Raw genomic sequence first — 27,530 nt, 5'->3', positions numbered from 1 at the left:
AATCGCAAGCGCGTCGCGTTGATCCGGTGGAACAGAGTTGAAACGTCGACTATAGCCGTATTTATCAAGCCACAGTCGTATTCGGATTGAGCATGTGCGCAGGCGGTACGCTCACCATCTGCTGTGGTTCGCTTTTGACTCTATAACTTCACGGCAGACATTGACAATTTTGTGGCGAACCGTACATTTATGAATGAATATAATATATGAATTTTAATAATATCAATTACAGGAATCGTAATTATTGTTTATTCGAATACAAACGTTTTTTCGAATGGTACAAGTTACGATCGTGTAGAATTTATTCTTACATGTGTTTACCGCAGAAATTTCGTCAAAAAATCGGAATACACGTTAAGATCGTAGGCTCAGGAGATCACCATAGAATCACATTTTGATTCGGAGTGCAATGAATTGCAGTCATCCAGAGACTGACATAACTGGTGAGTGCTGATACGAACAGTCTCCGTTGGATTCGATCAACCTCGTCATCTTCGATGTTTATTCACTTCGAGCACAGTTCCATTTCATTCCGAACGTAGGGACACATTAGTGATCCACAGTTCCTACACTATACGTCGGCCAAGGTCCTAGCTGGATAATCGATGGGTCGATAAGGTCCAGAACCTCCTAAAAGCATTTTTCTCTCACTTTACCAAAAAAAAAACAGCTTCTCATTTTATGTGGACGCTAGGATTACTGCTAGAACTACAGTCCTAGTCGTTTTTTTTTTCTTCGAAAGATTCTTTTTCGTTATCATCGACGCCATGGTACCATTGATCGATAATCCCATTGATCGATGGGTGCAGAGATGCAGGGTGCCAGTGCCCCTCTCCACCGAGCACACAATACATCCGGGTTCAGCTGTAAAGCTAAAGGATAAAGGATAAATGGCTGCTGGCTAATGATAAAAGTGCACAGCGCTGACCAACCGCTATTTGGATTTTTTATCCTCTCAAATAAATCCGGTACCAATTCGTAGACGTCGGAGGTTACCCCTGGTAACAATTAGGGAGTTTTCGAACGAACAATCGATCGTGCGGTTATAGCGCGAACTTCTTACCGATACACCCACCCACCCATCCCCCTTCTCCCTCCTCCCCCCCCCCCCAGTAAAGATGCATATGAAAAAGAGAGGAATCAAAAAAAATGAACGTCTGAACGAGCAGCACGGAAAATCTCGAATACGAATAAGTTCCAAGACTAAGGACACTGACCAAGCTCAATTTCGAATCGTAAGAAACGGCATGGGAACGACGTTTGTTGTTACGAGGTACGTTAGAACGCACATTCTTGTACAGGCTTCGGTCCTCTCAGCAGTCTATTCATTTATTTTACTTGAATAGGCTGGTGAGGAGACTTCATTGATTTTTGACGGCTCCCACGTGAACGCGTCGCGTACCTTTTTGGAAGAAACGCCGTTTCCACTCCGTTTTTCAGGAATATCAAAGGGAATTGAGCGAGCAACGTTCATATTAGTTATTTACAATTTCCCATATTTTCCCACAGCTTTCCCAACTACGTCAATTTCGTGATACGCTGCATTTGATCTGAATTTTAAGCGGAATTCACTCATGTTTAGGCATTTATTGGCAGCGTACCAGCATACCATCTGACAAGGTATGGATTTCTTATAGAGAACTTTTATACAGCGCCATAGATTGCGGAAAACCAAGTGGTTCCGCTCATCTCTCCGCGATTGTCGTAAGAAACCTCATAGCTATCGCTTTAATTCCTACGAGGTCTGTTGAGAACGGAACGCACCTTTACGTGCACGCTCCGTTCTCATCAGCAGTCTATTTATTAGTTCAACTTGACTTTTAGGCTGGTGAGGAGGTCTTATTAATCCTCAAAGGCTCGCTTGTTGAAGCGGCGCGTGCGCAAGGGTGGCGCGTTGCAATGCAAGCCGTGGTAAAAAAAAACGGTGGTTCCCCGGCCGTTTTTAACAACGATCACGGAGAGATGAAGCGGATTCAGCTGCTTTTTCGCAATCTACGACCCTGTATAGAAGCTTTCCAAGGATCCACGCCACGTCAAATCCGTGGTACGCTGCCTTTAAGTACGGCTAATGCCGCTAATGCTTGCCACAACCGGATCATGATTACTAATGTCGTCATGGAACGAGGGGAGCAATAAGTACTACAAGTGCACCACGCTATTACGAACGAGAGCTGACGTGCGTCGGTAATTACAGACGTATACGTCAACATGTTGTCGATTGGTGTGTCCCGCGTGCTCAAGTAGGTGCACGTAGGGGAAAGGGAATAGGGCCCGCGGCGGCGAAAGCAATTTAAAAATTGCTGTGGTTAAATGAAAAAACAGACTAGCACAAATTAATGGCTACCCTGTTAAAGCAACTAAACAACAGCTGTGCTGCTAGGATTTCCTGCAGAAAAAAATCTGTGAAATCTCCGGAAATCTCCGCTTGCTGCATATTGCACAACCGTCAAACTAATTAATTGTTCGTCTTCCACTTCAATTTTGTCTTGATATTCATCCTTTACTCATTTATTATTTTATTGTTTCATTTATTTTTGTTATCTCTATTTTTTCCACTCATTTATTCACTTTACATCTATTGCACTTATCAGGTTTCCATTTAGCGTTAGAGCATGATAACCACTCGCATCCTTGCTGTTCAGGAAAATTTTGTTTCTTGGTTTGATTATTTGTTGCTCATGGCATGGGTAGTTTAAATCGGTACAGTATCCTACAAATTCGGGAACGAGTTATTTGTGAGGATTTGTGCAAGTACAACTGCACACAATCTTTAGAAGCGTTAGTTAAGCACTTTGACGTCATCAGTTTTGCGCCAATCAAATCCAGAAATCTAACTGTTTGTCTGGTGTCCTTCCAGATTTCTTCCAAATTAATAACCACATTATTAATTTGTAGCATACCTTTTTTCTGGCTTCACCCGAAAGCCACTATTTCACCAGTTCCAATCTTACAAGGGAAATGTTTCAAAAACAGCTAGATCGGCTTCCGCTCAGAAAACGCGTCAGCATGGAGACCGCCACCCACGTCAGGCACGAACAACCTGCGTGAGCATCGAGAATGACTTACTTTGAGTTAATCGGTGCGCTGATATCACCGCCTGACGCGGTTTTCCGCATCTTCGCCGCGACGTATCATTCTTGACCATAGCTCTGCCCAACCTTCTCTTTCCGTGGCGAGATCTCGTAAAAAAAAATCCAGCTCCATCCACTTGTCATTGTTTCACAACCTGCGAGAAATGACATCACGTGTGGACTGCCTGTCGACACCGAGTGACTGATTACCCTCAGGTCGACAATGTCCGGCAGATCAGCGTAACGAAATGAACAGTTGTTATCAAAGTTTCCACGCTCCACGTGGATATTTTACCGAGCTGGCAGTGTGCTCAACGACTGCACCTTCTTGCAATATCTGGGTAAATTTCGCCATATAAGTTACAAGTTGCACTGCAAGTTACAGAACTCGTACGTGCCAAGAGCGTTTACTAAAATACTTCATTGCATTTAGTGCAAACAGTACCACTGCCAGCAATTATTCTCTATTGTGGGTCGCGTATACCAGTCTGATTGTCAGTAGCAATCGGACTGGTATACGCGGCCCACAATAGAGAATAATTGCTGCTTCCAATTCTAGGTGAGAAACAGTGAAATTCTGAAGTTGCGTCACAGATGTCACGACCTCCTAAAACCGTGATCTGTTTCCCCTCCTGCTTGAGCGTTAATCAGGAAGATCCATATGCTAAAGGATCCCGGTGAAGATTGTAGAATTGTTCATTGGAGTGACAACACGTAAAGAGTGTTGCGTTCCCGCAGTGTTATGGCTCTCAGAGACAGCGTATCACGAAATTGACGATGTTAGTAGCTCTCCACGAATAAATATGGGTGCAGGGAGTACAATTCACGATAAGGAATCGATCACGCTTGATTCCCACCGGTTGTCCAGAAATAAGTGTGAAACAGCCCTCTGCGACCCTATCTCGCCAACGATGCAACTCATAACGGGTGATAGAAAGAGAGCAATCCGCAACGCGTCGAGAACTATGCGGTTGGGGCAGTTCTGCCACTTATTTCCGTTATATTAGTTGGATTGCGGATGTTGGACGACCACGTGTGCTGTCCGCGTTCCATCGAGTAATAGGTTGCATCGTCGGAAAGACTGAGTAACACAAACTGTTTCACACACTTTTTTTCGGATTACTAGGCGCAATTGAGCGGGATCACTCGTGAGCAACTCTCCTATCCTCATCTTTTCGTGTAGAGAACAACATAAATTTCTTGATATGCTGTTTTTAGAGGAATGGACTGGTAATTGAATTTACTAGCTTTTTTGTCTAAGCGCATCTATTTCAATGTCGACGTTCCCCATAGGAGCAACTATTTTACCCGCTTCGATTGTGGAACTTGTTTTTTTTTAAGGGGAAGAGTTGGTAACAGCTGACATCGCATCACAGCTTCAGTTCTGCAAGTTTCACACGTGATCAGGGATTTGTCATTTGAAAAGTAGTAAACAAATTGATGCACGTGGTTCTGAGGTATGTGATGTGTTCCCACTATAGATGTGGTCATAGAACAAGAACCAGGAGGTTGGCAGTCTCCTGCTACTTACTGTTCGCAGTGGCTATTACATTTTGTAGGTATCTATCCAGCATAAGTTCCACATGGATCCGATCTGTACCCTCTAAAAGAAGGGATACGGTGAAACTCTTTTTTGCATCCAAGTCAGGCAGAGTATATGATTGAGTCATCGGATCGCCAGCGATCTGTTTGGTTGCATCAACTCACCTTCAAGCACGATTATTCCTGAACGATAGTGGTCCCAAATGCGCTCAGAATCCAGGCGCAGAAAATATGAACTCTTCTTCGAAGCTGCTCAATACCTAAAAATTTCTGAAGTTCGTACGCGAGATCCGGTCCCCGCGGTGATGAGAACACTATTAATTTTATCGCATTGAAAAAGCACATGATATCTACAGTCGAATTGAGACGACATGGTGCGATAGTGACTGCGTTCGAAGTGGGTCCCTTGCTACCTCCGACGGACTCCAATGGTAAGTAAGGGTCCCACCACAACACTTCGAGTACATGCGTGTACGCTACTGCACAGGTTTCAGATTGTGTTGACCCTACTGCACTTAGCCGTCCTCACTAGTTTCTTGGTGAAACCCAAACATGTTTTTACTACAGGGCAACCCCTCCGTGGTTGCAAATTTGGCGCTTACTACTAGAAGCGCGGAGGTTGCGCTCGCATTCCGCAGCTGACGCAACCGAAAGCATGCGTTAGTGCGGGGCAAGGGGTTGCAACTTCCCAGAATAATTACGTTCTTCGGCATTCTATCGCTAAATATACGCGCTAGATCACGTCCTCAACGATTTTCCTCTTCTCCTGCGGATCCTAGTCTTCCACCTCGTCGTTCATCCGGATTCCAAAGTCCAAGTTCAGCATAGTGTTTGTGGTTGCACGCGGCTGATAAGGACTGGAAATAAGCTTGCCTTCATCGGAATTCAGTGATGCGCCTTATCTCCGTGCATTGTGACCGACTTATCTTTTTCTTTTCTAATTTGCTCACACACGCATGTGTGAATGTTCCCCGTTAGCTTTTCTCGTTAACCAGTCGTCAGAAAAGGATCGCCTCGCGCAAGCGCATGCTGTAGATTTGTTGGAGGCGTAGACAGCATAGAGTCGAGTCAAAACGACATTGCGTTCGGTGCAGTTGCGTAAGCAGGATAGTCTTCCACATCAACCCCAACCACCAGCCCCACCGCATCGCTTTGAATGCAGCCGCTTACGCGTCTGCACCGAGTTTTATGTCATTTTGAACCGATTAAAGATATCCTGAGTCTTCGACAAGATTGCAGTTTCTATGACAGAAAAAATCATGGACCTATAACGGGCTTTAATGCGGAATTTTGAAAGCTTAAAAGACATTTTTTTAAAGTTTACAACTCCACTTCTGCTTAGTTCATGTAGTGGCATCAGCTACGCGGCGCACTCCACTCTCTCCAAAATCGATGAGGTGATTGGGACCCATTCTCATCGGGTCATGCTTCTTCAGCTGAATATATATGATTCTTCTTTTGAAAAACCGCGGCAGTCTCTTAGTAAACGATCCTCACATTTCACATCTTGTGAAGAGATGTGGCGAATGTCGCCTCGATCGCCTTTTTCTCAGATGGGAAAAAAACAATTACTGCTTTGAAGATAAAGTGGAATCAGAGATTACAACTGAGGAACTTTGAGGGACTGCGTCTTCACGAATTAACGAAAGCTATGGGGAAGCATCCTCTGGAATAAATCGGAACAGAAACTAATTTTTATGAGGTACTGTAGACGGTCAATCATGTCATTGTCGGTTAAATATTGCCTGAAGACTGGTGTAGCAGCGTAAGTAACGAAGTGGTGCGTTAGAGCTAACGGTATCGAGGAGGGACTTTGGCTTACCGCATCCGGACTGCGCAGATGAGTAAGAATCGAAATTCGGTCGCGGCCCGATCTTATCACTTCGAACGCACCTGCGCCGGGCTACAGGTCATTTTCAACTCACTACAGCCGCGTGTACCGTATAGCATGTACTTTTGTACATACTATACGGCCTTTGTACGATATCAGTTGACCATCTTAGTATAGCCGAGTCAGAACGCCATGAGGTTCGGTGCAGTTCCGTACGCGGCTGCGCTTGAAGCGGCGCGGTGGGACTAGCGACTGGGATCGATGTAGGACCATCGAGAACTGCAGTGATAAGTGATGCTAGCAAGGGTTTCCCTTGATCCTAACCATGGCGAAGTGAGATCTATTCGAGAACCTTACCGATAGTATATGCGTCTTCAAGCCATTCCCAAGACGCAACGCACACGCAATAATTTTTGAAGGATGTGACAACTCGCTGGGCAATGACAAACCAGGTGGATTGTGGCAGTCGTCGCAAAAAAGAGACATTTCATAGAATTGCTTGTGTTTGGACCATTCTATAGTAGGGTCAAAACGACATGAAGCACGTACGCAATTGCGTACGCGGCTTCCCTCGAGGCGCATCGGTGGAGAGTAGCGGCTAGGAGCGTGGTGGAACCCTTGCTGGCGCCACCAATCGCTGCAGTTTGCGACGGTCCCATCTCGGTTCCGACCGCTGCGTCCACCGCGCGTTTCGAGCACGTACGCAAATGCATCACAACTACACTCGTGATTCATGTCGCTTTGACCCGACTATAGTTGGTGTTGAAGCGGTTGCGCTAGAAGCGGCGCGGTGGAGCGTAGCGGTTGGGATCGTGTAAGGATCCTCGCTACCGCCACCCATCTCTACAGCTCTCTGTGGTACCACCTCGATTCCTACCGCTGTCTCCACCGCACCGCTTCGACCGCAGCCGCTTACGCTACTGCCCAGCTTCATGTCGTTTTGACCTGACTGTACGATTGGATGAGAACGACCTGAAATCAGTGCAGTTGTATTGATCGCTCCAATCGAAGCGGTGTAAGCAAGAGATTGGAATCTAAACAGGTCCTTTGCACTTTTTTATAAGCCTATAGGCGATCTTGGCTGTTAATGTTGTGAATTTATTTAGGATATCGCATTACGTAGTAATTTGGAATGAGAATTATAAAATCAAATAATTCTGAGAATATCGGTTCACAGAAACAATAAATAGTGAATCTTTAACGCAGAACAGAACATAAAAAACAATTACGTGACGTGTTTTTAAAATCGCTCATGAAATTGTTCTGGATGTTTCTAAAATAGGCTATATTCAAGAAAAAACACATAAACTGGTATATGCGCTTTGAAAGTCGCTGAAGAATATTTCCTCTTTTTTCATCTGGATATTTTTTAAAAACAAACACAAAAATGTAACAATTATTATGGCTGCCAAAAGCAGCAGCTCACTTTCAGCTTAGAACCTAATAGCTGAATGTCTGGAACTGTATAAAACACTACTTTTCTAACATTTAAAAAAGCTTTGAAGAAATCAAGCAGTGAGTATGAATATAGATATGAAACATACGAAAATACTAGTATAATATAAGGGAAGATATGGAAAATGAAAGCATAGAGTTGTCTGGACGAGAAGAGAGCACTAGGCCGACATCTTACCGTTTACTCACTCCAAGTTTACGGTAGGGATTACCTTCTCTATGCAGAGTCACAGATGAACTGTCCATGTCAGAAAGAAAAAGGAAATAACGACACTAACTAACGGCCTCACCGCAACTAATTCTGCGCTCCATTCCTGATTATAACTAGAGCCGCGACGCGGCACGTGCCGCCGACGATCGTTCAATTTTTCGGGGCCGCTCTCGGGCGCTGCAAACCACGTGGGTAACGGTTTTCATCTACACAGAGGAATGATGATATGGTGTTGGTTCTGTGAACCTTTGTCCAATCTCATCAACTATGCATTGTCGATGAATTCCGGAATTTTCCTTCCTAACATCGTCCTTTTTCCGGGGAAATTCCTCTCGTTTCTCCATATTTCCTTTCGTTTAAACAGTTCTTTTCAACAGTCAATTATTTCTTATGAACTTTTATGGGAAGAAATGTGGAGGGGAACACTTAACGCCACTCTTATTTCTTTACGCTATATTTTCCTTTTTCTCTTGCTAATTTTTGCGTAGATCCTCTAAGGCGTAATGCTTATGTTTTTGAGCTACGACTGACCTAGCTGTTTACTTCCAGAAATAAGAACGCGGTTGAGTTCTCTTCATTCTCGGCACAATACCATTGTTTTGCTAAGATTCATAATTTTTGGTTGCCAAGGGAAGCGTATGCCTTTTGGCATCGCACAAATCTCCGCCTAGGTGCCGTTCGAACGTTTTGCCGGGCGTCGCGGTTCGATGCCCCTTAGTCTCGACTCGTAAGATTTATTATGGATTTCAGATCCTAACACCAAAAAAAAGCGGGAACTTTAACGTCAGCGCAAGCTTATTCCCTAGTGCATAGCAATCTCTAATCAACTCGCATTTCTATTGCATACATGAGAAATAGGCGCAGTATCGTTATAAGGCGTAATCTAAGCGATCTTTGACCTCCCGATGTCATCTTCGTCCGGTGATTTGCGGACGAATCGACATTTTCGCGTATGACTTCAAATATTATGTGAGAACGGAGCTTAAGAGCCGAACAGGTTCTGGACTATGGTTATATGAGTCCCTCCATGTGTGTCTGTGTGTATTGAGGTGAGCTATTCGCTCTATTGTTACCGTTGTTTTTGTTTGCATTTTTGATCTGTCTGGCGTATACGATTTACATTCTTTAGTTTCCCCAAAGGAATTGTTTTGTGCGCACCAATTCATCTTTTTTTCTTCAAATTATCATTTCTTTAATTTTTATTCTTGGTTTTATTCTTGAAAATGGAAGGTTTTGCTTAACGAATGTTGTATCGCAGGAAAACAAAATGAAACGATGTGATTGATTGTTGGATTTCCGTTTTAGAGGATCATCGATTCGATTAGTTGTCAGATCCCGTTTTTCTGGTTGTGTAAATCTTTGTTCATCATAATTGGGGCGGAATAGATATGAACAGTGCTTTCCATGACGTGTAGAATGTTATTTGGTGAACTAAATTTGAAAAGTGCTACTTTCTCCACGATGTGAAGAAACATATGAAACATTTTTCGTAGAAAGCACATTCATTAGTGTATTGACTTACTTTACTTAGCTCCTCATTTATGAAAGGAAGAAGATTGGCGTTTGAGATTTTATAATCGTTAGATAATTACTGTAAGCGAGAACCTGACTGTCCTCGGCGTTAGTCCCCATAGTCGATAACTACAGAAAACACTGTCGCTATCGCATGTGTTCATCCCATCGACCAAGTGTAGCGCTACCCTAAGAAAATGCTGAGTTACCGGGATTTTTATTTTTTAATTCGGAGCCTGAGTGTAGGGATGTACGCACTTGGCTTCTATATAATGAGATCTTACTACTCTTCATGTTGGAAAATATAATATGACATTAAAATAAATTACAAATTATTACTTTTCTTTCATTTCCCTCTCCTTTTTTCGTGTAAGATTGGACTTTCACGATACGTATTGTTCTTAAACGGGTCTTTCAACGTGTCGATGAGTGCCAGTCAACGAAAAAGGTATATACCTCGATCGTAGATCGGCAGGAAGTTCGATAGCGGCGCACGGGCGGCCAACGACGGACTGCGTGGGCTGCCGTGGTTGCTTCGATTATGGGCCCATTTGCATGTGTGAGCGCTGATGCTCTTAGCTCTACAAGTTTGCTGTGATATAATTCGATCAAATTTACGTAGATGAAATTTGCAGTAGAGCTTCTCATTGGTCATTCCTTAGTTATTTTCTTCCATATTCTTTACAATTGTTCATTCCTTTCCTTCGTCACGTGACTTAATTTGTATTCTGTGCGGCATAAAATATACATAACAGAGGTAGTGCATGCCTTTCAAGCTTCCTGTTGAGTCTTCGTTTAGTCATGTAAAGGTAAGCCAAGCTAAAGTCTTCTCCTGCGATCTTGCCACGATGCAAAATTACCAGTTTTTTTTTAGCGATTTAGTTCTATTGTGTTGCAGAGCTTTAAAGGTATAGTCATGGCTGGATGAATGTGAATGAATGAATGAATGAATGTTCCTGAATGTTACAAAAAGGGCACAGTGCCCTTCGATTATTTACTAGCGAATTCGACAAAGCTAAACCATTTCTGGAAAAAAACCAGTGGAGTTAATTTACCGTGTTTGCTTTTCACAAAAATATATGACGAAATAGAATTCTATTACTACGCACAATCTACTATTAAAGGGTGTGCTCTTTCCATACACCCTTCAACAACGGGTCCTGTCGCGAATGGGGTACTTAGGAGGGTATCTGATAATGGTAATATCACTTTTCTTCTGATCGATGTGACATCTTAGCTTATTTCCTACTCCAGAACTTTAGATATTCAGCTAGTCTTGTACCATAATAGGAAGATGGACACCCTGAACGGAGGGTCGAAAATCACTGGTATTTTGAGGTTAGCCTGAGATGGCGTCACATCTTAGAATCCGAGAATTGGGAGCTCCCATGTGCGAAGGAAGCATTGAGGAGAGGTTAACCACTATGTACAGCTGACACAAAATGTGTTCAATCGGTTGAATAGGCTGTGTCTGCCGCAATCCACGTTTCTTTTTGCTTAACACACATTTCCACACCACTTTGCTTTAAGCGAGGTCGCATCGTACTCTCCAGTTGAACATATGTGGAAACTATAAACGCAGCGAATAGCATTATAAAACTCTTCACTCTGAAGTTTTCCGGTAAAGCTATCGTGACCTCCTGACTTGCCGAATGTTTTGGCGGTGGTGCAAAGCTTACTGGAACACCCACTTTCCTTTTTCCTTTTGTTGAAAGATAAAAACACCGTTGCTGTTATTTGTTTTTTAGTATTGGGTTGGTGCAAAATTAATTTCAGTCTCGAAGTATGTGTAAATAAAACAATATTACACCCTAAAATATTTCGTCTCAAGGGAAAAAACGCATACCCTTTTGTAGGTTTTTTCTGCTCTTTCAAATACATATATGGCTGTCGCACTATTTTTTTTCGGCTGGCCTTTTCCGGGGCTCTGAAAAATCATGAACCGATGCGACAATCAAGTCATCAAGCTTAACGAATTTAAATTGGGACACTCCGCGGCAGAAGCATCTCGTAACCTTAGCAGGGTCAGGCTGTCCTTACGAACGGACAGTGGAACTCTGGTTTCAAAAATTCGCTTCTAACGATTTTTATCTCGAAGAAAAACCGGGTCGCAGTCGCAGGTGGTCGCTTAATAATGAAGATCTGGAGAGTAATGAGTGGAAGCAAATCCGGAGACTAACACACGGAAGTTAGCAGAAGACCTGGGCGTACATCATACGACAGTAGTTAGACATTTGGCGGAAATTGGCAAGGTGAAGAAGATGTCAAAGTGGGTGCCTCACGAGCTGAACGAAGAGTAGTGTCTGGCACGTTACGGCACGTGTTCTAACCTTTTGATTCGGTTAAAAAGTGAGGCCTTTCTTAGTCGTGCTATAACTGTAGATGAAAAATGGATTCCTTACTAGGATATTAGAAAACGTGGATTTGTGTGGGTAGATAAGGAAGCCCCTCCAAACACTTCCTAAACCCGATCTTCACCCCAAAAAAGTCATGCTTACAGTTTGGTGGTGCTGTAAGGGTTTGATCCACTGCAGCTTCATGCAACCAGGCCAGACAATTACAGCAGAGTCCTACTGTTGTGAGTTAGAGCATATGTATGAAAAGCTGCAAAAATTATGGCCGGCAGTGGTGAATAGAGGAAGGCCGATTCTGCTGCAAGCAACGCCACATACCGCACAAATCACCCGGCAAAAATTAACCCATTTGGGTATAGAAGTTCTCCCCCACCCACCGTATTCACCAGACTTTTCCCCAACTGACTTTTTTCGAGCTCTTGATGCACATTTGCGTCAGCGACAGTTAACTAATTCAAACAATGTTGAAAGTGCTTTCCATAATTTTGTTGGTTCCTGTAATCTCAGTTTTCATACTAAAGGCTTAGATTTATTACCAGGTCGTTGGAAAAGATTTGTAGATTCTGATGGCTTTTATTTCGACTGATAAAGTTGTGCTTAAGCTGATTTATGGCAATTTGAAGTATGTGGTCCGTTTCCGAAATTAATTACTCATCAACCTAATAGAAGACACTAAATTTGGGATAAGATCCCAAATTTAGTGTCTTCTATTAGGTTGATGAGTAATGAGTAATTCTATTAGGCTGATAGGTGGTATGTTTCATCTCCAATCGCATGTCAAAAATTGTCACATCTGACTCCTGCTTGGACTCATTTCTTGTCACGTCAGAAGTACATTATTGTTTTTGAACCCGAGTAAACCCATGCATCGACAACCACAACGCATTCGCTGCAGTTCGCGCTCCTTTTCTGTCTGAAATACACTCCAGCTCGAAATCGAATCTGCATTACAGTCGTGTGCGTTAACATATGTATCTGCGTCTGGTAGTCAGCTTGCTTTAGATCTTAGATGCTTTAGATTTAAATAAATCAAATGCACTCTGATAAGATAGATGACTTTTTGTTTCGCGAGCAAAGTCGAGATCCTCGGAGTAATCACCATCTGGATTTTTTTTTTACAATGCACGCTCTTTCACAGACTCTGGAAGGCTGACTAAACAAGTTTGCAAAAACGAGAGAACGATGCTAAACCTTGTTCTGATTTCACAATAAATGTTCGTTTTCAGTTTTCGATTTCGAACGTATTTTCACTCTAGTCTTAGTATCTCTGTTTTTCTGCTGTTAACTTTTTTTGTGCAAATTTTCTTTAGAGTACTTTTTCTTCGCAGATCTTTATAGGTTCAGAACTTTCAAGAACAGCATTAAAATTGTTTTCTCATCTTTCTTACATTTGTTAACATTCGACTTCTTTAAAACTGATTCTTCGTAGCAAAGTAATGCTTTGGCGAACTAATAATTATGGAGGTGAATGAACATCTCTGAGTATTCTTGTTGTTCTAAATAATTTCAATAAGTTAGGGATTTCAACAGAGTAAATATGGCTGCTCATATTTCAGTAAGTCGATGTTGATTTCCTCATGCCTTGCTTTCGCTTAGCTCTGTCAGGTCTTTCTGTGTACAAAGTTATGATACCTGCTTCGCCGTTGTGCAGTAAACTCACTGCTTTCTCCGGCATACTTAGCCTCAGCAGTACCGCCCCAGTAAAAACCAGACAACTGCTATCTGTTCCAATTGGTTTTCTGCTTGCTTCTGTTTTAAATAAATTGGAACCGATGAGTCTCGCGCTTCGACGGATTCAACGTCTTCGAAGCCCTGTAATTACTCCGATTAGGGTGACAAATGTGCGATCTCGTCATAGCCTGGCTAGAATTTGGATTCCAGGTATGCTCATTGATTTGTTTAGAAAATTTATTTTAGTGTGTTATTTTTCTAAACACGCCACTGGGTTTCACTGAGAGATGAAATAATAGTTTTTTTCAATCTGTGGTGTTGTTTTCGCGAAAGTTTGTGATAGGAGTTCCGCGTAGTTCACTGGTACAGTCCTTGGACTTTTAATTATGGTGATCCAAATCGCTTTGCAAGTTCTTCAATCTCATTTCCTTTCGTGGGAAGTAAATCTTCTATGGCGTAGGAGTTTACCTTCTAGCGTCGTTTTTTTTTTCTTGTAGCAAATCATGTAATTTTAGGATTTTTAAGGAAGGAAATGTTTTTGTTTAGTTACATTACAGTTACCACTAAGTTAGTTTCATCTGTACGCTAATATCACCAGTTCTACTTTCCACTGTGAACGAGGATTCAAAGACGATTTTTTGTCCCTTTTTTGGATTGTGTGTGTTGAAATTTCTCCACAACTATTTTTCTGAAGAACTGCGGACTTCAAATCACTGTTTGAGGTTTATCAAGAGTCTGACGATATTGATGTCCCTTTGGGCAAATATAGAGTTCGGGATGTAGATTACGGGTATGAGTGACGACTTAATTCTCCCTAATCGTTCTGAAGAATGGACTAGGAACCGCCTTGGTTCACACGAGGTTACCTTACAACACGCCACCCGTACACGTTGTGGTACTCTCAGCAGTGTGTCCATTAATTCTACTTGAATAGGCTGCGTAGGAGACTCCATTGATTTTCGACCGCTTGCTCATGGAGGTGATGCGTGCACAAGGTTGAGGGTGAACTCTAACTCTCCCTAACGTACCTCATAGGAATCTCGTAACTACCTAACGTCCTTCGTGGGAATTAACGATCTTTTTTTAAGACGATAAAGGGGAATTGAACGAGGCTACTTTACCACTTTACAATCTTCATCCGAAACCCCATATTTGCTCACAGAAACATCTTCAACATCATCAGTTACGTGATAAGCTGCCTTTAACCAAGATGCATTATGCGCATATCATAATCAGACTACGTTGTTGATATTCGTCATAGGAACCAAGACATTATTTTTCTCTTCTTATCAACCCGACCTTTTGGAGTTCAGGTTTTCATTTTCTACTGTTGCGTAGAATAAAATACACTTATGTAATATTTTCTTGCCATTCTCGGGTTGGCAAACTTTGGTCTACTAACATTTTTCTCTGTGGTAACTTGACAGTTCCTTATTAGCAGTACGCAGAATGCACTGGACCACCCAGATTTGCTCATTTCGATTCCGCTCATACGGATCAGCGTGGCCGTTTTTCCCCAAACCTCTACTTCTACACAATCCGTCGTTTGCGCAGAAAACTCGATAAATATCTCAGCAGTGTGGTTTTTCTTTCTGCCTCGTTTGTGCATTCTAATCGAACACACCGCGTCGATGTGCCGTTGGCTTTTTGATTTCTGAGTGGGTGGCATATGGTGTGTTTGTCTTTGAGAGTTTCAGTTCGGATGATAATATTCTGTTAAATATTCTTTGCAGACTCAGCCTACGTAATATCGCAGCTTTCCGTAGAATTTATCTGACTCCTGGTCTTGACATGTACATAATGTGGGAAAAAGATGCCAATCAGAGTGCGATTCGAGTTACGGGAGAATTAGGCGCAGGCGTCTGATTGTCATCGAGGGTGGCCTCGTTGTCATGTGACTTTTCTTTTAAAAAAGATCGTGAAATGTATAAAAGACAAATTAAATTGCCCGTGACGCAAAGATAATAATAAAACTAATTTGTTTTATTTCAGACCTTTCTTATTATTTGCCTGAATCAGCGGTTTCTCTGCTTTTTTTGAAAGCCGCATTTTCCCAATCTTTCAACTTTCCCCTCTTTATTAACTCGTTTATTTGGACGTGCGTTCACTTTTGTTGAAAGTTTTTTTTTTTTGGTTCGGAATGACCGCAATTTTATTGCCAGCAAAATCATAATGTATAAACATATTTTTAGCCTATGTTTAATGTCGTAGGTGGTCGTCAAACTAGCGTGTAAATCAGAGTCATGTTTCCATTTTCCGTTTGAAACTTCCTTGCAGTACACCAGTTTCTTCCTTTTTGTTTCATACATTCCAGTTCAGTTTCTTTGAAGGAGAAAAAAATTGGTCTTATGGTGACATTAGTTCACAACACGACAAATGTGTGCCGATATGTGAACAATCATGTAAAGTTTCATAGAATGGCTGCGATTAGCATAGTTCACAGTGGTCTTCTTTCCTAGTAATTGTCAAAAAGCTTTAAGCTCTAACCATGTGATATATCAAGCTCAAGACGGCGAATTAATAGCCTTACACTCTTCATTGGATCTATACTTTTGATTTTACAACAGTTTACCGGTGCCTTCCAACATTTTACCCGTCGAATGTTCATTGAATTTTAGAATTCATCGCAGGGAGTATACATTACTGAAGAGGTTTTGACTCTCCTTAATAAAGGTTTGTTTATTTGCAAGCGAGTATATAAACTCCTGAAAGCTCTCAAATCAGGACCAAACGGGAGATTTCACTTTAAAAAATGCTAAAGAATTGATGAGGAGGACTTAATTTTCTCTCAAAAAATGAATGTTCATTAGTGCTCACTGGGTGAATAAGTCCTGTTTTTGCTCTAAAGATAGAGCCGTTCAGATACACAATTACCGGGCAGTGGTCTTGTAAATGGAAGTAAGCAAGGGCTTCATTGATGCTACTCTTCCGTTCCCAGGTTTTCGCATTGGTTCTGTGTTCGTTGTTCGTTCCAATCCTTGGCGCCCTCACTGATTCATTCGCACGTGCGATGCCCATAATCAATAACCTCCGAAGGGATTATTCAATCAATCGAGCAATTATTTCTACATACACGGTAGAGGTAGAGGTAGTTGGAGCTAGATCAAAGAGGAGATGAATCACAATGACTTGTTCTCACTTCATATGTGGAACGTTGCAGTTCACAGCGATGCATCGAACTGTTGATGGGGAAAGTTGGACGTTGATTACTTTTGTCGTTTGAATTTGCAAGTGTAGGAACTGTGGAATCACAGAATACTTATTTTGTTCTTTTTCGACTTTTGTTCACTATAATATTTTATTTCTTTACGAATTTGTTGACATTCGATTGACAATGGTGCTCGTTTGTCTTGTTATTGTTTTTCCTGCTGGCTCGCAGAATCCTTCCATCGCCGTCGTTGTAATGTTTTGTGAGGAGTCGCACGCCATTTCCACCATTGCGCACCCGAATTCACTCTAGGTCACGTTATCACACGTCATATGACGCTTTGAGCTGCGTACTATCGAAATTTTTGAGCTTACGGTGTTCTTGACTATTTTTCCCTTCTACCCTGTCCGTGTGACGTCGAATTACTTGGTTTTTTCTTCTTCAAATTCTGTGGTCGCGTCTACTCCACTGGAGTAAATCAATTCACAGAAACTACTGGACGGAAACAAGTTTTTAGTTTGCTCATGATTTTTCAGTGTAATGGCTTACTTTTTGGATGCAAGCACTCACTTAATTCACCGATGAGTGCGTGAGATTGTTGAGAATTTGCAGTAGATGTTGACTAATCATCGGCGCTAATTTGTCAATACGTAGCCTAGGATACATAGTGGGTTCCAAGTGTAAATAAGGTTTTCAATTTCGCTGAAAACAGAGGGTGTACTCTCGAACTGCTTTGGTTGCAACTGACTGTTCAATCGATACAAACTGACGATTTGACCCAATTATAGTGTTGATTTTCGCCTTCTGCTTTAAATTTCGTGTCAAAAATAATAACGTGGGGCTCTCATACCAGTTTTCAGTAAAGATTCTAATTGCAATAAATTAGTTACAACTTTCAACCAGTTAACTTTTCATATTGACTTTTCTTACTGTGTTTGAAATGATTTCCACTTTTTGTCTGCACCACTTTTTGACCATAACCCTTCACATGGGATCATCATGAAGTCAAAGACGTCAAAGACGACGACGAGAGATGACAAAGCAATATTTTTTTGGAGAATGGAAGTTTTTTAGGCACACGCTCTATTTTTTTTTTTGTTTGCTTGATCAGTCGACGCACTATTTATTTTTGTTTTTCTTTTGTTTAGTTGGCTTTCAACATCTGGTCTAGCGTATGGATTGATGAAATTCTTCTAGTATGAACTTATGCGCTGAGTATGAACTTTCCCATATTCTTAGCAAATTGACCTTCACTAGCAGAGCTGTTTTTCTGTTGTTTCTCTTTTCGCCAAGTTTGCCTATTATCCTGCGAACATGAGGCCGTCGGTGTTTTGATGACGGCTTGCGTATTGATGGTATGTGCGGAATTCGAACGAAAGTTCGGTTTTCATGGAATCGTTCTCGGCTTCTATTCTCATTTTTCCTCCTCACGTTCTAAACATGAAATAGTATTTGTATTTAAGAAAAGTTTTTAAGTTGTTAACACCAATGCGTTGTTTACGTGTGTGCGTACCCATAGATGCGATAGTCGGACCCGGTGCTCCGACCTCCTTCACTTTTGGACGGTTGGAGGGGGGCCTTCACTTTTGGACGGTTGGAGGAAGGACCTCCTCACCTTTGCACGGTTGGCAAAAGGACCCGTTTCACTTTTGGACGATCGGCGAAGGGATCCTCATTGAGCCTCACCCCATGAGCTAGACCCCCTTCACCTGAGGATGGTCTGTCTCTTTCCTATCGCACCTATGGGCGTATCATTCAACCGCTTGTTTTTGCAACTTTGAAGTAGTGACTTAGCAATGGCGAGGGTCGCAATGATTTTTATGAGGTAGAGTGGGAATGTCTGGAAACTAGCACATGAAGAACATTAATTTTTACGAGCCAACCCATTCCAAAGTTTAAAGGAGCTTTTCTATTCCTTTCTTGGTACATCTTGTTTAGCGGTTGTAAAATTAATTGAGAAGTGATTACTTAATTGTAGTAGAATTATAAGTGCAGTTATGAAGTGCAGACTTTACTTCCAGCTTCATTTCAGGCAAGTTCTGTTCCTTTAGTTTCTCCCCTTAGATTGCTGTTTATGTTTCTTTTTACTTGTGTTCTGAAGGGTTTTCAGTTGTGACTATAAACAACCAATAGTTATCGTATCGTACCGTAAAATGGTTTACTTGGAAGTATTGTATTTCTTGTACTACTTGCTAGTATGGAAGGGTCAACCCATAAATAACGTTATATTCTGCACTTCCTTTATTTTTGGAATCAATGTGAAACAACTTTAAAATTCAGGTTTCTCATTCATTTCCGCCCACTCCTTCGCTTTCTACAGCGCGCTTTTATATTTCTGAAATTTATTTGTCCTTCACAATAAGTGTTCCCAGAAGTTTTCTTTCCACGTTGGAAGAAAGTCGCATTATTTGTCGGATGATCCTATGCTTAACTTGTTTCTTCTCATTTGTTATGAACCTACTAGAAAGAGTGAACTTTTTTCATTTCCTTTGATCTTTTCTCATAGGTCCACCTCACCATTTTCATACTCAGAATTTAGATCAAAATTGTCTATCATACAATCCATTTCGTACTCTATCATCTCTTTCAAGATCATATTCCAAATGAATGAGATTTTCAGTATTCATTGCCAGGAACTTGGTTTTTATTATCCATGAAAACGTATTTGCGTTCCTTCGGCACTTGGATAAGAAAAAGCGAAAGAAAATCCAGACATCTCTTCCCTTATAAGAATGTCTACACCTTTTGAATTACCGCAATTTCCCGGTTATGGACCTAACCCGTGTATAACTTCGTCTTCATATCTTAATCAAGAAATTGGGGTAAAACCTGTAGAACAGAATTTTTTTACGATTGCATCAACAGTAGACTTTCCTATTCTCATCGGATCTCAGGAAGAGCGTGTGAATAGCATGTCTCCAACTAAAGATGTTTATTAATAGCAATACATTGAAAAATTCCTGTATTCATTATCGTATCGCCTTCGAAAGCAATTTTTTGGAGTGCAGCTGTATTTCTTCTAAGCGTGTAGATATTTAGAATTTAAAATATATAACGGCTGGTGATTTTTGTTAATTTTCTTGACAGAAAAGATTGGTGTGCATGGGACAATTCGATTGTGCAACAGTATGATGATCACATCTCAGATTGTATTTCTGCTTTTGTACTGTAGGTAATACCCTGAGTTGTCAGGTTCTTAAGGAATGACTAAACATGACAAATGTACACATTGATGGTTCTTTCTTTCTTTCTTCCAATTTCTTCTTAACGCATGGAATTGATCGCAATTTTTGCCGTAGTGGCTTCTTTTTCTTTAAAATTCTCTTCGTCAGTAGTATTGATCTTCGGATTTTGTAGTACTTAGTCCTATCCAACCCTATTTTCGAGTGTTATTTCTAGCAAACGAGGATGCATCAAATCGATTTTGTTGTGTGACTTTTAAATTCGTTTCTTCTTTTTGCTGAAGTGTTTGTGCTGTCAAAGTTATTGGCGCACTTCCGTCCAAAGTCCTATTGCTTTGTTTTTAATATTTGCTAGTTTAGGTAGTTCAGCTTTTTATCCTGGATACTTACTAATGGGACAAACTTTGAGTGAACCGGTAACCACAAAGGAATCGGCATCATGCGTTAATGAGCTGTTCACGGTAGGCAGTTCGTGTATGCAAGGATGGCGAATAAGTGAGTTATACTTTTCTCCTACTATTTTTTTTGAAGTCTGATTGTAAAATGTGTGGTTTTTCCCCATTGGAAATCCTCATTCATTGTGTGGCAAGGAGGAGAGGGAATCACTGTACAATTTTCTGAGAACGAGATCTATTTGGAGACACATCCTCATCAGTGTTTTTCTATACGGCGTCAGTATTCGCGGTTTTTTCCCCGGAAGTTTGGCTATTTAATTTGGAATCATTGCACCTGATTGTAACTCCCCAAAAAATTATCAGCTTTATTCAAGAATTAAGCGATAACATGCCACACGCTATATTTTCTGCAGATATGGAGGATGCACATACACACTTACTTTCATTGCCGGATGATCCACGTTGCGCATTTTTTGCCGTCTATGATGGTCACGGCGGTCCGAAAGCATCTCAATTTGCCGGCATCAACCTGCACAAACAGATTCTTCAACAAGCTGATTACGGTTAGTAGTTGTTTTAGGATTTTATTAATCTCATACTACTAGTCGCAAGGAAGATTTTATCAAATCGAGGATCTTGCGATTCACTGGTGGATTATATTAATTTACACCACCTTTTTTCTTTTGAAATATTTCCAAACTCAAACATTGCGGTATCTTCTCATGCAGGTCACAAACGTGACTTCCATGCTTCACTTTAACAGCATAACGGCATAACGGCGCTTTTTCGTATAACAAAAGGAACTACAGTTTCGATGTAAAAATAACATCCAGTGTTTTATGTGGACGATTTTGCTTCCCACCGACATTTTTGAAGGGGAGAATTGGGTGGGGGTATTCATTCTTTAAGTTTTTTTGGTTTCATTTCAAATTGACGTAGAATATTTCCATAAGCTTGTTTCTTCTAGTGCTCTTTTTTCAAATTGAGTTTAAAGGAGTAGAACTCATATTTTGTAGTTTTTGAAGGTTTGTCCTTTCGCATCGCTTGTACTTTCCTAAATTTTCCCTTTGAAGCAACAACGGCACACATCAAACTTTATTTTATTAAGCACAAGGAAATTTACCGGAAGCATTACGGAAGGGATTCTTGGCCCTCGACGAGCAAATGCGATCCGACGATGAGATGAGAGATGACGTCTCTGGGGCGACAGCAGTGGTTGTATTAGTTAAAGATGATATCATTCACTGTGGTATGCATTGCCATTCTTCAATTTTATTTCCTTTTTTAATTTTCGTTTTTTCTTCTGGATACTTTTGTTCATACATATCTTGTCCATGCTTATGGCTCACGAAAATTTGTGACAACCTACAAAAAGTGGACTATAATTTGGTCCTTTATAACACTGAAATTTCCAGTGCGAGTTTCCCTGCTTTTGGGAACTGAAAAATCGTCAATAAAATCAGAAGAATACGTTGTGTGCTATGTATCTCACTTTCTGAGCCTCAATTGTCTGATCGAACTTTATTTGTTTGTGTTGTGTTTATTTTTCCTCATTTGTCGCAGCGAAATTTTCATTATTGTCTCAATGTTCTAGCAAATGTTGGCGATTCGCGAGCAGTTGTTTCTGTCTGCGGTGAAGCTCGACCATTGTCATTTGACCATAAACCAGCTAACGAGAAAGAGGTATGCGTGTTGATTATTCTCCTCCTTATAATTTGTGTAAATATTGAGTACTTACCGCTGCGTTCGCTTCATGTGCTTGCTTGTACTTTTTCTAACCATTCATTTCACATAATCAACAACAAAACCTAAGTACTTCACCATTGCATAGTTTAATTTAACAGATGTTGCACTCCTTGTTCTGACGCCCATAGGAACAGTTTTTTTTTTGTTTTTAGTACAGCAAACAAGCAATGCTACATTCTCTTTCTTTTTTAAAGGCAAAACGAATTCTTGCTGCCGGAGGCTGGGTAGAATTTAATCGCGTGAACGGTAATTTGGCCCTTTCTCGAGCGCTTGGTGACTTTGTTTTCAAACGAAACGAATCCATTCCACCTGAGGAACAGATTGTTACTGGTAAGTCATCTTGTTTTGTTGCTAGTGCAGCTAGTTGTATTGAAATGTTTTTGTAGCTTAGTTTTATTCATTTTCTTAAATTATTCGGAGAATACCAGTGCTTGGATGACTAAAATAATACTTGTTCCTGTAAAAAAAATAATAATTCGGGTTGCGCAAATGTCTTGGAAGGTGTTGCATATGTCATTTGGAAATCACTGGTAATTCCGATAAATATTCAATCAGAAAATTTAAAATTTTGTGGTTATTTCTTGCATTTTCATCTTGCTTTCAGTGGTTTTCTTGGGAAATGAGTGGTGTAAAGTTCTGATCGATTATTCTTCTTTTTGTTGGAGAAATGGGATTGTCTTTTTCTTGGGAAATGGCAGCTGTAAAATTCCGATCCACCTTCTTGCTGAAGAAAAGCGTTTGTCTAAACATTCAAGCTCATTTAATTCTCAGTAATCTTCATCCAGAAAATAACTGGAGATGAGTTCTCGAATGTGCTCGGTATAGAAAATCTTATAACGAGCGGGTCTCCCGAATCAGCTTCGAAGAAAATTGTTGTTCGATAACAACAGGTGTTTTATGGCGACTGATGATTTCTGATTTCGCCACGTCTTTATCAGTTCGGTTTCTCCTGGCACCTTCTCACGCATCCTAGTGTTGATGCTAAGAATTTTCTCAATGAACAGGGGTTGGTATTCTTGACGACCATAGGGGCATGCACCAGTGCGGTGTTTCATTCGTGTCCTGCATCGCTAGTAGCGAGTGCCTCCTGTTGAGGTTCAACTTTCAAGTAGATAGGTTCTTGAGCTTTTTTTTTCATTTCATTCATTCTCTTGCCAGCCATTGATCGAACAGTGATGTTCGGACTCGTTGCTATCGATGCTGAATGTCGTTGTCTAGAACAAGAGTAGTTAAAAGCCTGTTCTTAGGCAGTGCAATGTAAGTAAACAAGATCTTGTTGTTGAGGGTGGATGTGATAAAAATCATGGTTTCCTTCCATTCAATTCATTCGAAGTTACTCTGTAGTGAATGTACCTCAGTTGTACTAAAAGTTGAGAGCAGTTGAGAGAAACCGACTAGTTTTTGGCAAAAATAGGACTAGAAGTAGGATTTAGCGCTTTTTACTAATATTATGTTCTCACTGCTTTCACCAAACCTTGGTATGTCGTGAAAAAGGTGAACTTCTGAACACATCTTTATGCAAAAGGGAGCGTTTGGTGGGAAAAAATCGGTAAACGGTATAGAAAGACTGTTGCTTTTTTATCGTAGTCATGTTACTGTACACCCGTTACCGTGACTAGAGGAAGCAATTGTATTTGTCTTGGAATTTGTGTGTTTACTCCTTTTCCTAAGAATGAATGACATTTTTTTTAATCGTCAGGTGGTTCCATCAAACAGATTTTTTACGTTGCTACTTTTTTTGAAATCTGAATAGCTAATAATAACACGAGTCCTGAGCTATGTCTACCATAAGAATTTTCTCCTAATTTCCTTTGTGAGTAACAGCGCATCATCCGAATTATTCCATACCTCTTGAACGAGTGATGTGAGAATGGAGGAGAAAAGTGGACTTGGCGCACGAGACTATCTATCATCAGTGAGTCAAATATCAATGGATATGGGCTGAAGAATGCTGTCAGACGTATATCGTGCTCAGAAAATTCGATATCTTCACAGTTATTTTTGCAAAAATTTCTTAGATTTTGGAAGATCGGCTGTAAGAAGCAATCAACAACTTGAATCTGATTTAAAAAAAAACGACAAATCGCATGTTATTAAGGAGGACGAGACAGGTATAGGTATAGGTGAATATGAGTATTTTCCATCCCAAGAAAGCGATTGGTAATCTCTGAAAACTAAATGTTATTTTAAAGAACGTATTCTAGCAGAAAATTCGTGTAAACATTCAGTAGCCATCAAATCGATTGTCGATGTAGATTCAAGGAGGAGTTGGGATTGTAGCAGAGTATGGTTCGAAATATAGTATGTTGTCATGTTCTGCGTATTTAATTTTTTCGAAACCTCCACTATTCTTTCGTCCGTTCACTACAACTGCTAGAGTGCAGGAATTTGTATGTTACCTTTAAAAATAAGTTCAGTATTGCAATTTATTTTAAGTTTATGCTTTACTTTTGCTCTTTGAATAATCCTATTAATTTTCGGATGAATTTGGATGTAGCTATCAAACTTTTGTGAAATTGATGCATTGTCTTTATATAACTTTTTTTAGCGTATCCGGATGTTATTTCCGAAAACGTCACAGATGATCACGAATTCATAGTACTAGCATGTGATGGTATCTGGGACGTGTTAAGCAATCAGGAAGTGGTCGACTTTGTACGTGAGAGGCTTGCTGAGCACAGAGATCCACAAACGGTAAAAGATGTTTTCTCCATTCTAATGTTTCTTTTCTTTCTTCCTTTTTTTTCTTTGAGTTAGCCTTCGTTAGTTAGAGGTGCTTTCTGACACAATTTCATTTTCTGGAATCTTTGTATGCTACCACCTATCGCGAAGTATCTTTTTTGAGAAATGTTGTAAAGTATCGAACAAAACCTTTTTGATAATTTTACTTACGAGTATTCACTGTTACGCCACTTATTTAATCCGCTTTTATTTACTCAATGTCGAGCGATAACACAGATTAGAAAATAGCCTCATATCGTGAACCTCCAAATACAGACAATACATTATAGTAAACTTCAGAAGAATTAGGAACTCATTTCTTATTGGAAATTTGGGCAACAGGTTTTGAGCAGCTATATTCTGACGAGAAGAAAACCGAACATTTATTTTTTACCCTCCGTATGACGTTTTATTATCTTCATGATCAATTTTTCGATTATTATCATTCTTTTTTTTTGCACGTTCGACTATTTAATGTGCTTTAAACCATTTGTGGTCCCACTAATCTTCATTCTTATATTTCTTTTATTCTGCTTTTATTGAGATTGAACGGTTTTTTTTTCTCTTCAGATTTGTGAAGAGTTACTGACGCGATGCCTAGCACCAGATGCACAGATGGGTGGTGTAGGATGTGATAATATGACGGTAGTTTCATCATTGTTCAAAACAGCTCATAACAATGCATCATTTTTGCACGTTTTAGGTAGTTATTGTTGGTTTACTGCAGAAGCAAAGTTTCGAGAATCTGGTCAGCAAATGCGCTCGACCATCACGTGCCGATGAGAAGAAAGTGAGTGAAAAACTCGATTCAGATGGTTATGATCAATTTTTCGATTATTATCATTCTTTTTTTTTGCACGTTCGACTATTTAATGTGCTTTAAACTGTTTTGCGCATCGGACAAATTTTTCGAGACCTAGCTATTCTTAAATCTTTTTCGAGCGACGCACATTGTTTGCAAAGTGCACGATTCTTTCTTGTTATGTGGCTTATTCGATAATAAGCAAGAATTCTGTTCACTTGGTTAGTCACCTGATATACCAGATTGAACCTGAGCAATTAGAACATAAAGAAACGTACTTCACTTCTCTATTATGTGGGAACGGGAGAATTAGTCAAAAATCAGAAGGAAAAGAAAAGAAAAAGGCGAAACTTTTAGTTGCGAACATCTTTGTGTTGTTTTTCGAAGAGTGATTATGTCATATGTGGAACTTATTACTTTTCTTTGTATTCCTCATATTCATAGTAAAGGCTTTAGACTTTATCTTTACTATTGCTAACAGTTATGTTTGTTGTAGTTTTCTGATTCTTATTGTTGCTCAGAAAAGTTAAAGTCAGCTTTTAAAGGAGGAGTGCTATTATCTTACAGTTCTATATTTTATGATAACTTTTCGTTCTCAGGAGGAAGTGAATAGTGACGAAGATATTCGGCAACCTGTAGAGAAGGAGAAAACACCCGCGAGTGAGCTCGAGGAGGAAGAGGAAGCTCCACCCGTGGAGTTCACCGCTTAAAAGTAAGTTCTTTTTTTTAAATTTGCTCCCTATGTTTTAATTCTTGCATTATGACATTTTTAACGGGAATTCACAACACAATGTTCTGTGATTTAAAAAAAAAACCATCGCTTATATTAATGGCATACGTCTCGTGTAAGATTTTAAGTGTAGATTTTGGCTTTCTTCTAAAGGGGTTGTTAAAATCCTTCTGCTGCATTTTTTAAGCGTACTTATGAAGAGAAATCCTGCATATTCGTCCAACAAATCATATTTTAATAAACGAGTCACATGTTTTCACGTGGCGATAGGAGGTGTACTATCGGTGAATTACGGAGACAACGTTTTTCGTTACCGCGGAATTGGGAGGAGAGCATTTACTCATGGATTGAAGAATTTTAAGACTCTAGACTTCGAGGCCAACTAGAACTTTAAAACCATCAACGCTACTGATTACAAATGAGTACAGCAGTGTAAATTTGCAATAGATTGCTAGTTTCCCCCTAATCTTCTTGCCTGATTTTTTTTTCAGATTTCAGGTTTTTATATATTCTTAAGAAGATGTATGATGAATGTGGATCACTGTGATACGCGTTGCTCAAAGCTCTAGCTTTGCTGTTCTTATCGCCATGAATTTGTTTATCATAGTTTATCCTTTGCTCCTTTGCGCTTGACGATGATGTGTTTTCCGTTCTAAACAACCGGTGCTTAGTACGCAGCACATTTTCGTTGACTAATTCTCGGTCTGTTATTACCCTCTATGATTTTTGTGGGCTCCCCATTTGTTTTTCTTCATAAATTTTCTATGTGCCCATTTTTTATAGGTGTTCTTTTTTTTTCTTTGTGCGCGTGATGGCTAACGCTTTTGGCCTGAACTTATTTGCCAACAACAACAACAGCATTGTTTGTATTGTGTTGCGTTATTTCTTACGTCGTATGTTTCACTATGTGTGGCCGGCTGTCGTGACCGTTTTACGTCTTTTATTCTTTCGTTTTTTTTTTGTCATACACTCTCATTTCTGTGTATCGCGCTCCAACTGCTGCCTTCGCGTTCCGATCGCAGCAAATCGTATGTCGAATCAATTACCCTTTTAGACTGACTATGTGTTAATAATTTTCATCTCTTATCCTAACGATTTCTCTTGCATCAAGTCGAATTGTGTACGTGTGATTGTAATGATAACTTTATTGCCGAAACGT

The 27,530-nt window shown here is 40.3% G+C and overlaps 1 protein-coding gene across 2 annotated transcripts; it reads left to right on the top strand.

Moving 5' to 3' along the window:
* Positions 1–409: 409 nt before the first annotated feature.
* RB195_011398 (uncharacterized protein) lies at positions 410–26,351 on the top strand (the record flags this gene model as incomplete). Of its 2 annotated transcripts, none has more annotated exons than XM_064192788.1 (10): positions 410–443; positions 20,338–20,472; positions 20,786–20,935; positions 21,481–21,621; positions 21,967–22,055; positions 22,313–22,448; positions 24,667–24,812; positions 25,410–25,484; positions 25,543–25,629; positions 26,241–26,351. In XM_064192788.1, the coding sequence occupies 10 exons, from the start codon at positions 410–412 to the stop codon at positions 26,349–26,351; spliced, it is 1,104 nt and encodes a 367-aa protein (XP_064050371.1). The 2 variants fall into 2 exon arrangements, with proteins under 2 accessions (XP_064050371.1, XP_064050372.1); XM_064192789.1 differs by lacking the exon at positions 410–443 and adding an exon at positions 13,749–13,857.
* Positions 26,352–27,530: the final 1,179 nt, after the last annotated feature.

The sequence above is a fragment of the Necator americanus genome, chromosome III (genome assembly GCF_031761385.1).
Source record: "Necator americanus strain Aroian chromosome III, whole genome shotgun sequence".
Taxonomy (NCBI): Eukaryota; Metazoa; Nematoda; class Chromadorea; order Rhabditida; family Ancylostomatidae; genus Necator; species Necator americanus.
Note: the sequence above shows the minus strand (reverse complement) of the source record. Positions and strands in the feature narration are given on the sequence as shown.